The sequence below is a fragment of the Mixophyes fleayi genome, chromosome 5 (assembly GCF_038048845.1).
Source record: "Mixophyes fleayi isolate aMixFle1 chromosome 5, aMixFle1.hap1, whole genome shotgun sequence".
Lineage (NCBI taxonomy): Eukaryota > Metazoa > Chordata > Amphibia > Anura > Limnodynastidae > Mixophyes > Mixophyes fleayi.
Window position 1 is genome coordinate 275925556 of NC_134406.1, and position 16801 is coordinate 275942356.

At 41.8% G+C, this 16801-nt stretch overlaps 1 protein-coding gene across 2 annotated transcripts in view; it reads left to right on the forward strand.

The window, feature by feature from the left end:
* LOC142159363 (unconventional myosin-Ig-like) overlaps positions 1–16801 on the forward strand; it is a 135152-nt gene that overhangs the window by 55985 nt on the left and 62366 nt on the right. For both annotated transcript variants that reach the window (XM_075214182.1, XM_075214181.1), the window contains exons 16-21: positions 1179–1345; positions 3074–3281; positions 9784–10007; positions 11165–11309; positions 12336–12440; positions 15899–16012. In XM_075214182.1, the coding sequence (XP_075070283.1) occupies positions 1179–1345; positions 3074–3281; positions 9784–10007; positions 11165–11309; positions 12336–12440; positions 15899–16012 (963 nt within the window). The remainder of the gene's footprint in view (positions 1–1178; positions 1346–3073; positions 3282–9783; positions 10008–11164; positions 11310–12335; positions 12441–15898; positions 16013–16801) is intronic.

Consider the following 16801-nt stretch of genomic DNA (forward strand, 5'->3'; position numbering starts at 1 on the left):
CCCTTCTCCGCTGTCACACTGTGGCCCTACAGCTACAAGTCATCCACTCCCCTGTGCTCCATGACACAACCCTCACCTCATCCTGCGTCTCCCTATTACTGTGAGTTCCCTTTCTGATGGGGGCAGCTCAAGGCAATACAGCGCAGGGCAACAGGGCAGATTCCAAACCACCCACTGTACGCCTGCTGGGCTGTATTCAGGAGAACTCAACTCATTGGTCTGAGAAGCCCATTGCAGCTTGTGTAGATTTTCACCCATTGTGCCCAAACAAAAGCAGAAAATAATGCACATGAACAAAGCGTATTTACGTACATACGTTCAGCCGGACGCATCTCAAGACGCATCCGACTGGACAGCGCTGGCCTATGCCCCAGTTTACGTCAGGACTAGTGTGTATAATTACACCCCCCATAGATCATGTAGCACAGAGATGCAACGTGACAGTGTTAGTAATAAATGCTAAAATTTAATAACCCTATTTGTCCGTAATATAATAATGTAATACACTGCCACACTCACAAGAGAGATTACAGCTTAGACAGTTATTAATAAATGTCGTTACATTTACCATATAATATGTAGCCGCACTATGGATGTAAGCGCTATCAGCTAGAGGGGTCATCCCACAGTCAGACAATTGGAAGTGACTAGCTAGTACTGCTAATCGTCATCATCATCATTGCGTCTCATTGCCCCAGTCCTTCAGCGCTCGCAAGATATAAGTCTCCGGATGGGTGCGTCTATATCTGCGTTCATGTTATATGAACTCGCCCTATCTGTGCCCGGCCTACGCCCCCCCAGCTCCTTCCCTCCCCCGTTCTGCCTCACCAGTAGTAAGGAGTCATAACTGTAAGATGGGACAAAATCTGCATATCCGCAGTACAGAAATGGCAGATATTTACGCGAAACAAACCAGACGTACATCCAAATGTACGTGTACCCCATTGTTTGCACTCATCCGAATGTTTCCAAAAGCTGTACACCCCTACATCAACCTCCCCTTCTTCAAACGCTCTTAACCCACCCGAAGTCCACTACGATGGAGTCATGTTGGATTCCCCAGCCTTATATATGTTATGGTCATGGAAGGTGGATAGAAGATGTAGATTACTTGTATGACTGTTTTGTTTGTTTCCTAAGAGCTGTGACCTTTGAATTTCTCCGTCTTTATTTCGCAGGAGCCGTATTACGTGCGGTGTGTGAAGCCTAATGAACAAAAGTCTGCCATTCTGTTTGATGACCGGAGATGTCTCCACCAGGTGGAATATTTGGGTCTCCTGGAGAACGTTCGCGTCAGGAGGGCGGGATTTGCATACAGACAATACTACGACAGATTCCTACTCAGGTACCTGTGTAAAGTCATTTTAGAGCAGTTTCCTGGTATCTGAGTTGGGTAAGGTCATGTCAGAGGACGCTCCTCATATCTGGGTTTGGTAAGGTCATGTCAGAGGAGGCTCCTGGTATCTGGGTTGGGTAAGGTCGTGTCAGAGGAGGCTCCTCATATTTGGGTTTGGTAAGGTCATGTCAGAGGAGGCTACTGGTATCTGGGTTTGGCAAGGTCATGTCAGAGGAGGTTCCTGGTATCTGGGTTTGGTAAGGTCGTGACAGAGGAGGCTCCTCATATTTGGGTTTGGTAAGGTCATGTCAGAGGAGGCTCCTGGTATCTGGGTTTAGTAAGGTCATGTCAGAGGAGGCTCCTGGTACCTGGGTTTGGTAAGGTCATGTCAGAAGAGGCTCCTGGTATCTGGGTTTGGTAAGGTCATGTCAGAGGAGGCTCCTGGTATCTGGGTTTGGTAAGATCATGTCAGAGGAGGCTCCTGGTATCTGGGTTGGGTAAGGTCATGTCAGAGCAGGCTCCTGGTACCTGGGTTTGGCAAGGTCATGTCAGAGGAGGCTCATGGTATCTGGGTTTGGTAAGGTCGTGTCAGAGGAGGCTCCTCATATTTGGGTTTGGTAAGGTCATGTCAGAGGAGGCTACTCGTATCTGGGTTTGGCAAGGTCATGTCAGAGGAGGTTCCTGGTATCTGGGTTTAGTAAGGTCATGTCAGAGGAGGCTCCTGGTACCTGGGTTTGGTAAGGTCATGTCAGAGGAGGCTCCTGGTATCTGGGTTCGGTAAGGTCATGTCAGAGGAGGCTCCTGGTATCTGGGTTTGGTAAGGTCATGTCAGAGGAGGCTCCTGGTATCTGGGTTTGGTAAGGTCATGTCAGAGGAGGCTCCTCATATTTGGGTTTGGTAAGGTCGTGTCAGAGGAGGCTCCTGGTATCTGGGTTTAGTAAGGTCATGTCAGAGGAGGCTCCTGGTATCTGGGTTGGGTAAGGTCGTGTCAGAGGAGGCTCCTCATATTTGGGTTTGGTAAGGTCATGTCAGAGGAGGCTACTGGTATCTGGGTTTGGCAAGGTCATGTCAGAGGAGGCTCCTCATATCTGGGTTTGGTAAGGTCATGTCAGAGGAGGCTCCTGGTATCTGGGTTGGGTAAGGTCGTGTCAGAGGAGGCTCCTCATATTTGGGTTTGGTAAGGTCATGTCAGAGGAGGCTACTGGTATCTGGGTTTGGCAAGGTCATGTCAGAGGAGGCTCCTCATATTTGGGTTTGGTAAGGTCGTGTCAGAGGAGGCTCCTCATATTTGGGTTTGGTAAGGTCATGCCAGAGGAGGCTCCTGGTATCTGGGTTTGGCAAGGTCATGTCAGAGGAGGTTCCTGGTATCTGGGTTTGGTAAGGTCATGTCAGAGGAGGCTCCTGGTATCTGGGTTTGGTAAGGTCATGTCAGAGGAGGCTCCTGGTATCTGGGTTTGGTAAGGTCGTGTCAGAGGAGGCTCCTCATATTTGGGTTTGGTAAGGTCGTTTCAGAGGAGGCTCCTCATATTTGGGTTTGGTAAGGTCATGTCAGAGGAGGCTCCTAGAATTTGTTTGTGAAATAGGATGTTCCCATTGTATCTGGTAATAGACAGAAGTCTGATTAGTGTATTAGGTCCCTCAGCAATGTTATTTTCATACACAGGTCACACTCTATAACACAAATATACATGTCACCGTATGTGAATATATAATCAACAGTATTGTTCTGTGGTATAGATACAAGATGACCTGCGAGTACACTTGGCCCAATCACCTAATGGATTCTGACATGGAGGCCACCAAAGCTCTGGTTGACCAACATGAATTCGGGGATGATGTGGCTTATGGATACACAAAAGTCTTCATCCGAACACCCCAGACCCTCTTCAGTCTGGAGCAAGAACGGGCGCAGTTAATCCCTATAATTGTGCTTCTGATCCAGAAGGTGAGAGGCTCCTCCGGACATATGATGCTTGATATGTGATAGATCCAGCTCTAATATTCATCCACCCAGTACGATGTTTATTTCTTGTCACTCCTTCAGTGTATATGAGATGCGTGCTGGTGATTAATGTCACTGAGAGAGATGATGTCACTGAGAGAGATGATGTCACTGAGAGAGATGATGTCAGTAAGAGAGTGCAGGTCTAGAGATGTCACTGAGTGAGTGCAGGTCCAGAGATGTCACTGAGAGAGATGATGTCACTGAGAGAGTGCAGGCCTAGATATATCACTGAGAAAGATGATGTCACTAAGAGAGTGCAGGTCTAGAGATGATGCCACTGAGAGAGATAATATCACTGAGAGAGATGATGTCCCTAAGAGAGTGCAGGTCCAGAGATGTCACTGAGAGAGATGATGTCCCTGAGAGAGTGCAGGTCCAGAGATGATGTCACTAAGAGAGATGATGTCTCTAAGCGAGTGCAGGTCCAGAAATGATGTCACTGAGAGAGTGCAGGTCCAGAGTTCATGTCACTGAGTGAGATGATGTCACTGAGAGAGTGCGGGTCCAGAGATGATGTCACTGAGTGAGATGATGTCACTGAGAGAGTGCAGGTCCAGAGATGATGTCACTGAGAGAGTGCAGGTCCAGAGATGATGTCACTGAGTGAGATGATGTCACTGAGAGAGTGCAGGTCCAGAGATGATGTCACTGAGAGAGTGCAGGTCCAGAGTTGATGTCACTGAGAGAGTGCAGTTCCAGAGATTATGTCACTGAGATGATGTCACAGAGAGAGAGTGCAGTTCCAGAGATTATGTCACAGAGAGAGAGTGCAGGTCCAGAGATGATGTCACTGAGAGAGATGATGTCACATTGAGAGTGCAGGTCCAGAGATGTCACTAAGAGAGAAGAACTTTCATAAACTCTGTCACAAAACGTATGACTTATGGCAGAATTTACTGATGGAGTAAAAGCTGCATATTTCACATAAATACTTCAGACCAGGTCTGGCCATCCTATGACACTCCAGCATGCGTTATCAGTAGATAGCCAGCCAATAGCTGGCAGGGCATGCTGGGACTTATAGTTTCACATCACCTGTAGAACAAAGGCATCGTCACACACTGAGACGGACCCGCACAGACACATAAACATTCCACCTTCTGTATGACACACTGTTGTCTTATTAAACCAAACTTAATAGTGAATGCGGTTTTTTTTGCTACCAAAACAAATATAGTTAACAAACTTTTCTTGTGCTTCTGACCTGGCTGAGTGTAAGTCTGACATCAACTTGGCTCATACGCGGCTGATGGGGAGCTTATGGGCATAAATACACTATTTGTTCTGAGGTTTTTGTAATGCATCCAGCTCAGCATCAGGCACATAATGTACCTTCTTCTTTGTCCAAAACATATGAATATTATGTGATCTTGGTAGAAAACAGGATGACTAATACATTGCAGTGGAAAACCAGTAAATGTGTGTACGAGTTCTACCTGGCCATAGGAGAGGTCTTAGGGTGCCCGTTCTCCTGCGGTCAGAGTCTGATTATCCAATAAGCTGCCTAGGCTGTAGCCTCGGCCGCGAGGCTTTTGGGGTTGTGCAATATTTTGAGGTATAAGCTGAAATTAATTCTAAAAAATAAGAGATTAGTTTTTCTCCAAAGTTAAAGAAAACATGAAAGAAAAATGTAGTAAAGTTTTTATCTTGACGTATTTCCATGGTAAAGGCTGAAAACAAAGATTCACAATTGCGCCCCAGGAACTTTCTAGCTGGGGCTTATATACTGATCTCACCTTCTCCTGAAAGAGGGATTGGTCAGTTGAGGAAGGACCTCCCGTCTTCATTGGTTGTGAGGTGTCCACTACAATGTTGAGATGTCTTTACCTGTCAGGGCCCTTATTCCATGTAGAGATGGACAAGACACAGTTATTCTAGGCCTCTAATAAGCCTATATAATAAAGGATCATATCACCAGCATGTTTGTGGTCGGCTGTTCCAAGACCTTTAAAACATTTGCATTACCCAATACACTAACTGCTGTGTGTCTGTTCCAGTTTATTGTTAAGTTCTTTATTTAATTTCAGTTGTTACATTCTCCCCCTATTGCTGGCAACCAAAGCTCAGTCCACAGGTGTAGATATGATCTGATAGACATAGTCTGTGCAGTCTTTATATTGGTCATGTCTTGGTGAATGCCTAGTCAAGAAAAGTCCATTTCAGATCCAAAACCAGTAGTTACAAATGATTTCTTCGTCCAACCAATATCCATTGTTCACCTTCTCTGTCTGTGACTCATCGGCCATATACTCTACAAGGGAGGATAGTAATTATATGATCTCTGCATTCTACAGAGACAAAGTATCTAGTATAAGATTGCAAGCTCTCTGGTTCCAGGATCAGACAGTCTGCGCTGGTTGATTGAACGTCACAGAGAATCACTGCGACGATTCCTTTAGGTGCAGACAACATGAAAGTGAAGAAGAGGGAAAAAAATGAGTTTTACATTTTCTCCTCTGAGCTGTCACCATTGATTTGTACAATCCTGAGTGTCCCCCGACTTCCCCGGGGGCGAATGATCTCCAGAAATAGGTGAAGGTGTGAGGGAGGGAGAGGAGGAGGAAGCCCCCCTGAAATCTCTTCTCCCGCCTCCCCTTCACCTCTCTCGCATCCTTGAAGCTCTGTGTGTTTGTAAGTTAGTAGAATACTCCTGTCAGGTTTAATCAGAGCAGAGGAGGCTGGGTAGGAGCCGCTCCGTCAGGATTGATTATTCAATGGTCTGGCGTCCTCGTGCTGCACTCGGTGTACTGGCTGTGTTCACCGTCATGTATGTTACGGTGTCAGTATAAGGGGTCTGGGGGTACTGGGTCATGAGATCTGCAGGCTGACCCTGGTCAGATAATAATCTCTGCTGGCAGTCACACCTCATCATGTCAAAATCTAAATGATCGGCATTGACAGATTAGGATATAAACTCATTTAACGCAGGTCGTTATCCTTTATCACTAGTAAGGGGCACGATATAATGAGTTAAGGGGGGACCTCAGCCCTAATTCATCTACGACAGAACATTGGAGCTGTTTGTATAAATATGTATCCTTTTGTCTGCTGGTAACTCTATTGTCAGGGGCATTGTAGGCCAATAAGTAAGAGGCGGTAGTAGTCTCTTCGCTGATGGTGATAAATCCGACGCTGAGGACACCTTCAAAAGAAAACCGATTTGAGAAGAAAACGACAAGAATATACATAGACTGACCTGATCAGCGACTGTCCAGATATCCCATCCTAGCAAAACACTGACAGGAGCTTCTTCCGAATGCACAGGTGTCCAGCAGTAGTGTCTGACGTCAGTGCGCCCTCAATGAATTTGTATTTAAAGCGGCAATGTCGGGACCACGCAGGTTAACTGTTAAGAGAGGGATCCCGACAACCCCACCCGTAAGAGGAGACAGACTGAGCAGACATTCAGGTAGTTTCAAAAAGGAAAACCTGTTAAAACTGAAAAAAGACTCCAGTAGATTAACCATAGAAAGATTGGGGATTTGACATGACCCCATACATATAAGACTGTGGGTTATATTTACTAAATTGCTTGTTGGAAAAAGTGGAGATGTTGCCTATAGCAACCAATCAGATTCTAGTTATCATTTATTTAGTACATTCTACAAAATGACAGGTAGAATCTGATTGGTGCTATAGGCAACATCTCCACTTTTCCAAACCTGCAGTTTAGTAAATATACCCCCAGGTCTCTCTGGGCAGACAGGGTCTTGTTAGTGGATACTGGAGAAATTATTTATAGGTTTGAACAGAGGTGGAAGAGTAAATAGTTTTAGGAGACATACGGACAAGACTCTACGTCTAGCACCATTGCAGGACACAAGCAGCCTTGGGGTCTTCTCTATCACCTGCGAGGTGGGGACTGCACAACACAGAGATCCCTTTTCTTGCAGACTTATTTCTAAATCAGTGACAACGATGCACATGGGTCTGACTCAGAGGGGAACACAAGTGTATGTGTATGTACGTCGTATTCAGAGATATACGTCTAGTCTGAATGAGCAGCAGATGTGTCCGCTGTATAACTAACATAACCTTCAGACACAGGTCCAACTTGTACTAAAACCTTTTATTTTATATGTTATGAACACAATTCCTATGAAGCATCATTTAAACGTGAATAACCTAATACAACAGGAACAAGTTTCCGACATGTGTACAAAAAAAAATTGTATCTATACTGCAACACTCTCGGCACTTTCTAATCTATATCAGAGCGACTACTAAAGTCTGCGGATCATTCGCAAAACTTTAATAAGAAGTGGTTTGTCGTCATCATCAGCTACTTATGCCTCTGACTACGCACAAATAAAAATACTTTTTTAACTGTATCTTCACCTTTCTGAGCATACGCTGTGCAAAAAAAGCGTTACACAAATGGGCGTACATCTCACTGAATCCAGCCCATGGAGTATAATGCAGGATTATAGTGAAGTCCAAAGTGGTTCTGTTCTTTACAGCGTACAGTGTCTGACACCAGCAGGACCTTCAATAATATTGGAGCTTATACAGATTGCCACATCACCCACCTTAACGGCATAACATGCAAAACACACGAGACATTACGTCTCAATAAAAAAACATATATTCAGCATACACAAAGAATCAGCTTATCATCATCATCACCATTTATTTATATAGCGCCACTGATACCGCAGCGCTGTACAGAGAACTCGCTCACATCAGTCCCTGCCCCATTGGGGCCTACAGTCTAAATTCCCTAACATACACACAGAGACACACACAGACTAAGGTCAATTTGTTAGCAGCCAATTAACCTACTACTATGTTTTTGGAGTGTGGGAGGAAACCGGAGCACCCAGAGGAAACCCACGCGCAAACACGAGGAGAACATACAAACTCCTCACAGATAAGGCCATGGTTGGGAATTGAACTCATGAGCCAGGCGCTGTAAGTCAGAAGTGCTAACCACTGAGCCACCGTGCTGCCCTAATTGCTCATTTCTAAAACAAATGAAACATTTTCTTCAACACATACGTTTTCAATAGATACTTGACTGAGTGTGTGACCACAACTCGTATCAGGACACTCCTAGGTATCACTGATCCCTCGGTCCACTTACACCCGTGTGGTCAGCTATTCACTGCAGTTTCTGTCTACTCCGCTCAGTCAGTTACTCTGCTAAAATAAGTTACACCCAATATCTAAGTGGAAAAGTCCTGTGTTAGAATGTATATGTACAATACATTTGATATTAAAAATAAGGCATTTAATATACAGTTGTATTGTTCATTGCACAGTGTAAGTGTATTATAATCACAGTCATCCACCCGCAGAGTATATATGTATATATATATATAGTCCCTTTCCTCCGGGTCTTTGCAGTTCTCCATGACCAGGATTGATCAGAGATCTGCGGTTCTGTGACTCACTCCTGTCTTGTTGGTTGTGTGGGAGAGTTTCAATAGCCGGATGCTATATATATATATAAAGCCGCAGGATGCTGATTCCTGACGTTCACTCATTGTGCCATAGAAACCTTTATAATATCCGGCTGTATCAAGACCTTGGATACAGTTAATGTGTTCTCTGCACAGATTGAAGTGGCTTTTGTATTACACTGATATTCACGGAACCTCTGATATAGTCAGTGTGAAGACAGGATTTATATAAGTGTCTGTCATTCATATCAGGTCTCCTATAGGGGATCTACATCTGTCATTCACAATCTGTGATCACACCTAAGTCATACATGTATCACATACATGTATCAGATAAAAATCACTGGACACTCCCCGCTCACACGTATATGCGGGTAAGAAGTCTGACAATAGCTTCCTACTGACCCTGTATTTACCGTCTCCTGATCCATCTCCCAATTAATAACGAGATCGGGTAAAATTTAGAATATTTTTTCTACCCTCTTATAGTTCCAAAGCAACATTCAAACTGATGATATTCTTTGCTGCTAATAGTAACACCGGTCGCCCCCTAGGGAATGGAGAAGGTGTGAGGGGAAGGGGGCAGGAGAGTTAGAGCTCAGACTACAATTTTTTCAAACTGAATTCATACCTGTCGGCTGAAATTTCTAGCTCACAAGTAGATAAGTTAGAAATAACTTTAAACTGGGTGTTTTGTTTCCACCAGTGAACACCAAAGAAATTCATAACAATATTGTGCAAATTACTGTTACCCACTGAGGCATGTGTTTTTTTTATAAGTTTCCTATTTCAGCATTTAGTTACCAGAGGCAATAACTAAAGTACATTATAAGGAAGAATATTATCACTGTATCCAGCATTATATCTGTCCACCTGAATTAATCACTTTATTGAAGCCAGAGAATGCGCAATATAAAAATGATCCCCGCAGTTTGCTGCGTTCTCAGGATAATCGCTGGTCGCACCCGTATAACGCACACACTGAACGTGGCACTATAGTATATAACACATCACTAACGCCTCTGTTGCCTCCCCCGCAGGTCTGGCGCGGGACCCTGGCCCGCTGGCGGTACAAGCGTTTGAAGGCCGTTTATAAGATCATGAGTTCCTACAAGTGCTACAAGGTCAGGTCCCACTTGATGGAAACGGTGAAGCGATTTGAGAATGTTCGGGATATGGAGGATTATGGGAAGAGCGTGGTGTGGCCGGATCCACCAGCCGTCCTGGAGACCTTCCAGGAACTCTGCAGGAATCTGTTTAAAAGGTATTTGTGGGGTCACCATATGGGATGTTGGAGGAACAGTTTGTAATAGATTGAAACATTGAGCACAAAATATTTTTGTTATATATCTACGTCTGTTGCACTAATGTGATTTCATGTTATCTTGTGAAATACATTGTATATCCTGTATTTATCTCCTCTAAGAGCGGGACATTATAGGAAGGTAAAGTTATACAGTCACCCAGTGACCCATGTACATTATATATTCCTGCAGGTTACGGTGGTTGATCAATGATAACATGTAACATCGTAAAGAGCTTTACATGGTTTTAATTAGAGATGTTCACTGACCCCCGTGTTCTGGTTTTAATTTTGGATCTAGATTAACTTCGTGTTTTGGTTTTGGATCTCGATTGTTTTCCTAAAATCCCTATTTTTTTTTGCTAAAATCACAGAAATTTGCTTTTTTTCCCCTACATTATTATTAACCTTAATAACACTAATTTCAAGTAATTTGCAGTCAATTTTGAATACCTCACAGGTCACAATATTATTTTCATACAAGACCAAGCCTGTCAGCCCTAGTATTTCTATTTCAGCAATGACAATTAGCAATGGAGCTCTCCTGAATGTCACTGGAGACTTTGAAGAACTCTGCTACCCCTCCTCTTTCTATTCTACCTATGACGCTGCCCAACTGCACTAGAGACTCCCTAAAACTGTGCTACCCCTTCTGTGTCCCTCTGTGAAATGGCGCTGGATCGCCGTGGAGGGCGGTACTTATAGAATCCAAAGCTCGCAAGATCCGACGATGTAACGGTGATGTTTTGCTCGTTTTCAATTCCGAGGGCGCGCAAAAGTACCGAGCCGGCTCGGTACTCGGATCTTCTAAGTTCGGGTGTGTTCGGTTCTCGGGGAACTGAGCCTGAGCATCTCTAGTTTTAAATATATATCCCTGAATAAATAAGACATTCTAGGAAGTTTATACCAAGTTACATTTCTAATCCAGACACTGATGGAAAAGTATATTAACATAGTGGTGAATAAACTGATATAGAGTGAATAATTTATCCACTATGCGAGAGCCTCGTACCTCAGTGATGGGAGTATTTGTTTGTGAATTGAGAGGCTGCCTTGTGAGCAGCGTATTTGTATCCGTTGTCTTATAACGCCGCTTCCATTGTGTTCCTTCTGCGCAGATGGCGGGCCAGGAAGATAGTGAAGAATATTCCTCCATCCGACATGGTGCAGATTAAGTCGAAGGTCTGTGCAATGGAGGCGCTACAGGACCTACGGAAAGATGTTGGTTACCAGCGAGCGTGGAAACAGAACTACCTGGTCTGTGTGAGTATCCCGGGAGCAGCCTGACCTGTGTGATGGCTCCATGTTCAAACCTCTTTACATACACATAACAATACAACCAGCGAAACACACGTTACACTCACAGAGTGCAGTCATCCAGTAGCTGTCATGTCACACTAGGTGTGTGAGGGGCTGATACACAAACACTGGAGAACTGATCAGCAGAATTTTCCAAACTTTTCAGAGAAATCTTCGCATTTTCCACGTTTCACCACAATATTGTAAGCTTTCTGATAGCAAAATTTGGCGTTAAGTGTTCCCACAAGTGCCCCAACCACACCCAGAACTGGATGACCTGGGCGTCATCCTACCCGCCCTATTCATAGATTATAAGTTCTACCCATGGGCGAGTACCATGCTTTATGGACAAGGGAAAGGGAAACTTTGCACCTCTGTGGAATCGGCTGTTGATTTGCGTGAAGTTTTGCAGCGACTTCCCACCTGGTCCGCCTCTCGCGCTGCGCGGTACACTCTCACGGGACACACCTACATGAGCTATAAGTGCTGCTAGGTGTGCAGGAGGGCAGAGGAGCCTGAGGAAGCCTTTGTGATAAGGATTGTCAGAGTTCGTGTTAAAATGCTGTCATTTTATAAGTAGGGGCCTGTGTGTGGGCGCAGAGAGGTGATCAGACAGAGGAGTCTATTTATCAGTCTGTGACAATAGATTCATTTTTCTGGCCACTTATCACCACAATCCAGGAATAATCCCCGGCCAGCTTACTGACGCTCTATTACCCGGGGGATACTTGTCTGTACTGGTAACAAGTAACTTACCTGGTCCCTGGGCGATCCTCTGTAGATTATATTTTTATAACAATCACATCAGGACCGAACATACAGTTATGTCATTTTCTCTAATTTACACATTATTAATAGTTTACCAAGCCCCATAAGACCACATGTGAAGATATATCCATGTTATATAATGTTTCTATTATCAGCTGTAATTCCTCTTTCCATACATTGACTCCAGTTCCTCACGCTCTCTCTGGTGTCCCTTTGATGCAGGATATGGAGAATCCCACCGGAGCCGCAGACTTCTACAAAATGCTTCAGGCTCTGAGGATGAAAGATGGTCACAGCTCCATCCTCTTCTCCTGTCACATCCGAAAGGTGAGTTACCACAACATACATGTGAGATAACTTTCTACACGGATGGAGATAAATGTATCACATACAGATATTATACCGGAGATAAATGTATCACATACAGATATTATACCGGAGATAAATGTATCCCATACAGATATTATACCTGGAGATAAATGTATCACATACAGATATTATACCTGGAGATAAATGTATCACATACAGATATTATACTGGAGATAAATGTATCACGTACAGATATTATACTGGAGATAAATGTATCACATACAGATATTATACTGGAGATAAATGTATCACATACAGATATTATACCGGAGATAAATGTATCCCCTACAGATATTATACCGGAGATAAATGTATCCCCTACAGATATTATACTGGAGATAAATGTATCCCATACAGATATTATACCTGGAGATAAATGTATCACACACAGATATTATACTGGAGATAATTGTATCACATACAGATATTATACTAGAGATAAATGTATCACATACAGATATTATACCTGGAGATAAATGTATCCCATACAGATATTATACTGGAGATAAATGTATCACATACAGATATTATACTGGAGATAAATGTATCACATACAGATATTATACTAGAGATAAATGTATCACATACAGATATTATACCTGGAGATAAATGTATCACATACAGATATTATACCGGAGATAAATGTATCCCATACAGATATTATACCTGGAGATAAATGTATCACATACAGATATTATACTGGAGATAAATGTATCACATACAGATATTATACCGGAGATAAATGTATCACATACAGATATTATACTGGAGATAAATGTATCCCATACAGATATTATACCTGGAGATAATTGTATCACATACAGATATTATACTGGAGATAAATGTATCACATACAGATATTATACTGGAGATAAATGTATCACGTACAGATATTATACTGGAGATAAATGTATCCCCTACAGATATTATACTGGAGATAAATGTATCCCATACAGATATTATACCTGGAGATAAATGTATCACACACAGATATTATACTGGAGATAATTGTATCACATACAGATATTATACTAGAGATAAATGTATCACATACAGATATTATACCTGGAGATAAATGTATCCCATACAGATATTATACTGGAGATAAATGTATCACATACAGATATTATACTGGAGATAAATGTATCACATACAGATATTATACTAGAGATAAATGTATCACATACAGATATTATACCTGGAGATAAATGTATCACATACAGATATTATACCGGAGATAAATGTATCCCATACAGATATTATACTGGAGATAAATGTATCACGTACAGATATTATACTGGAGATAAATGTATCACATACAGATATTATACTGGAGATAAATGTATCACATACAGATATTATACTGGAGATAAATGTATCACATACAGATATTATACTAGAGATAAATGTATCACATACAGATATTATACTGGAGATAAATGTATCACATACAGATATTATACTGGAGATAAATGTATCACATACAGATATTATACTGGAGATAAATGTATCACATACAGATATTATACTGGAGATAAATGTATCACATACAGATATTATACTAGAGATAAATGTATCACATACAGATATTATACTGGAGATAAATGTATCCCATACAGATATTATACTGGAGATAAATGTATCACATACAGATATTATACTGGAGATAAATGTATCACACACAGATATTATACTGGAGATAAATGTATCACATACAGATATTATACTGGAGATAAATGTATCACATACAGATATTATACTGGAGATAAATGTATCACATACAGATATTATACTGGAGATAAATTTATCACACACAGATATTATACTGGAGATAAATGTATCACATACAGATATTATACCTGGAGATAAATGTATCACATACAGATATTATACTGGAGATAAATGTATCACATACAGGTATTATACTGGAGATAAATGTATCACATACAGATATTATACTGGAGATAATTGTATCACATACAGATATTATACTGGAGATAAATGTATCACATACAGATATTATACCTGGAGTTAAATGTATCACATACAGATATTATACTGGAGATAAATGTATCACATACAGATATTATACTGGAGATAATTGTATCACATACAGATATTATACTGGAGATAAATGTATCACATACAGATATTATACCTGGAGATCAATGTATCACATACAGATATTATACTGGAGATAAATGTATCACACACAGATATTATACTGGAGATAAATGTATCACATACAGATATTATACTGGAGATAAATGTATCACATACAGATATTATACCGGAGATAAATGTATCACATACAGATATTATACTGGAGATAAATGTATCACATACAGATATTATACCGGAGATAAATGTATCACATACAGGTATTATACTGGAGATAAATGTATCACATACAGATATATATTTGATATACATATAGTATATAGTGTATAATACAGAGTGATGGATCTATGTTCCTCAGTCAGGACCCATCACTGCTGCAGATTAATCCTCTCCTCCTGTCACTGTCCGTGGTCCTGAATCCCAGTGTCAGTGTAACATTGTCATGGTGCACAGTGGTAGTTTCAGTACAATGTCTGATGTATCCGACAATAACAGATTGTGGGACCTGACTCACAGGCTGTGTATGTCGGATGTAAGCGATGTCTTCAGTCCAGGGCTTCTCCTATTCCCTCCTCTGCGGTTAGTGATATATTAGTAGTCTCCGGCCCTCTGCAGGTTATTCCTCCCTCTGTGTGAGGCTGAGGGATCGGAGATGAGATCTCTGTGTATTTATTATAGTTTTACATATTGTCAGACATCTCCACCCTACATGATGTACAGGAACAACACGAGTTCCTCAATAGGAGAAACTACGTAGTAACAGAAATATAAAAGTTATTATAGTTCACATAATTAAGAAACAGGTAATATTGCAGTGAGTGTGAGTGCTCATAGTGAGTGTGAGTGGACATGGTGAGTGTGAGTGCATATGCTTATTGCTGCCTTGCAGACCACAGGTCACGGTCCATAACCGTCATTGTGATGAGCAATGAATAACTTTCCATATATTACTGGTGTCCTCGCGCTCTGACCCCCATTTTGCATTAAATGTAGAAATATCACAAAGTACTTTATCAGCAGGACGCACAGTCAGGGTCCGCTGAGGAGACATTGGAAGAGAGAGATTGTAACACCCCCCTCTCGTCCCTCCCACCAAGGGGCAGATTATCACCCTCTAGTCATACGTGTGCTCTGGTCACACGTGTCAGGAATCATTGGATCATTGTGTCTGGTCACTGTAACATACGTGTAGATTATGGGTGCGGCCTGTGTATGCTGGATGAGGTGGTCTGTGCGATATACTACTAATAATACTACTAATACTACTAATACTACCTGTTTGTATCACCTTCTAGATTAATCGCTTTAACAAGTGTAAGGACAGAGGACTGTTAATTACAGACCGGTATCTCTACAAACTGGAGCCCAACAAGGAATATAAGGTCATCAAATCTCTGCCCCTGAGTCTGGTATGTGGATGTTACATGTTACATGTACAGGTTATTATGTATTATTACACACGGTGCACTGAGGGACAGTATGTGGATGTTACATGTTACGTGTACAGGTTATTATGTATTATTATATACAGTGCACTGAGGGACAGTATGTGGATATTACATGTTACGTGTACAGGTTATTATGTATTATTACACACGGTGCACTGAGGGACAGTATGTGGATGTTACATGTTACGTGTACGTGTCATTATGTATTATTATATACAGTGCACTGAGGGACAGTATGTGGATGTTACATGTTACGTGTACAGGTTATTATGTATTATTATATACAGTGCACTGAGGGACAGTATGTGGATATTACATGTTACGTGTACAGGTTATTATGTATTATTATATACAGTGCACTGAGGGACAGTATGTGGATATTACATGTTACGTGTACGTGTTATTATGTATTATTGTATACAGCGCACTGAGGGACAGTATGTGAACGTTACATGTTACGTGTACAGGTTATTATGTATTATTATATATAGTGCACTGAGGGACAGTATGTGGATGTTACGTGTACAGGTTATTATGTATTATTGTATACAGCGCACTGAGGGACAGTATGTGGATGTTACATGTTACGTGTACAGGTTATTATGTATTATTACACACGGTGCACTGAGGGACAGTATGTGGATGTTACATGTTACGTGTACAGGTTATTATGTATTATTACACACGGTGCACTGAGGGACAGTATGTGGATGTTGCATGTTACGTGTACAGGTTATTATGTATTATTAT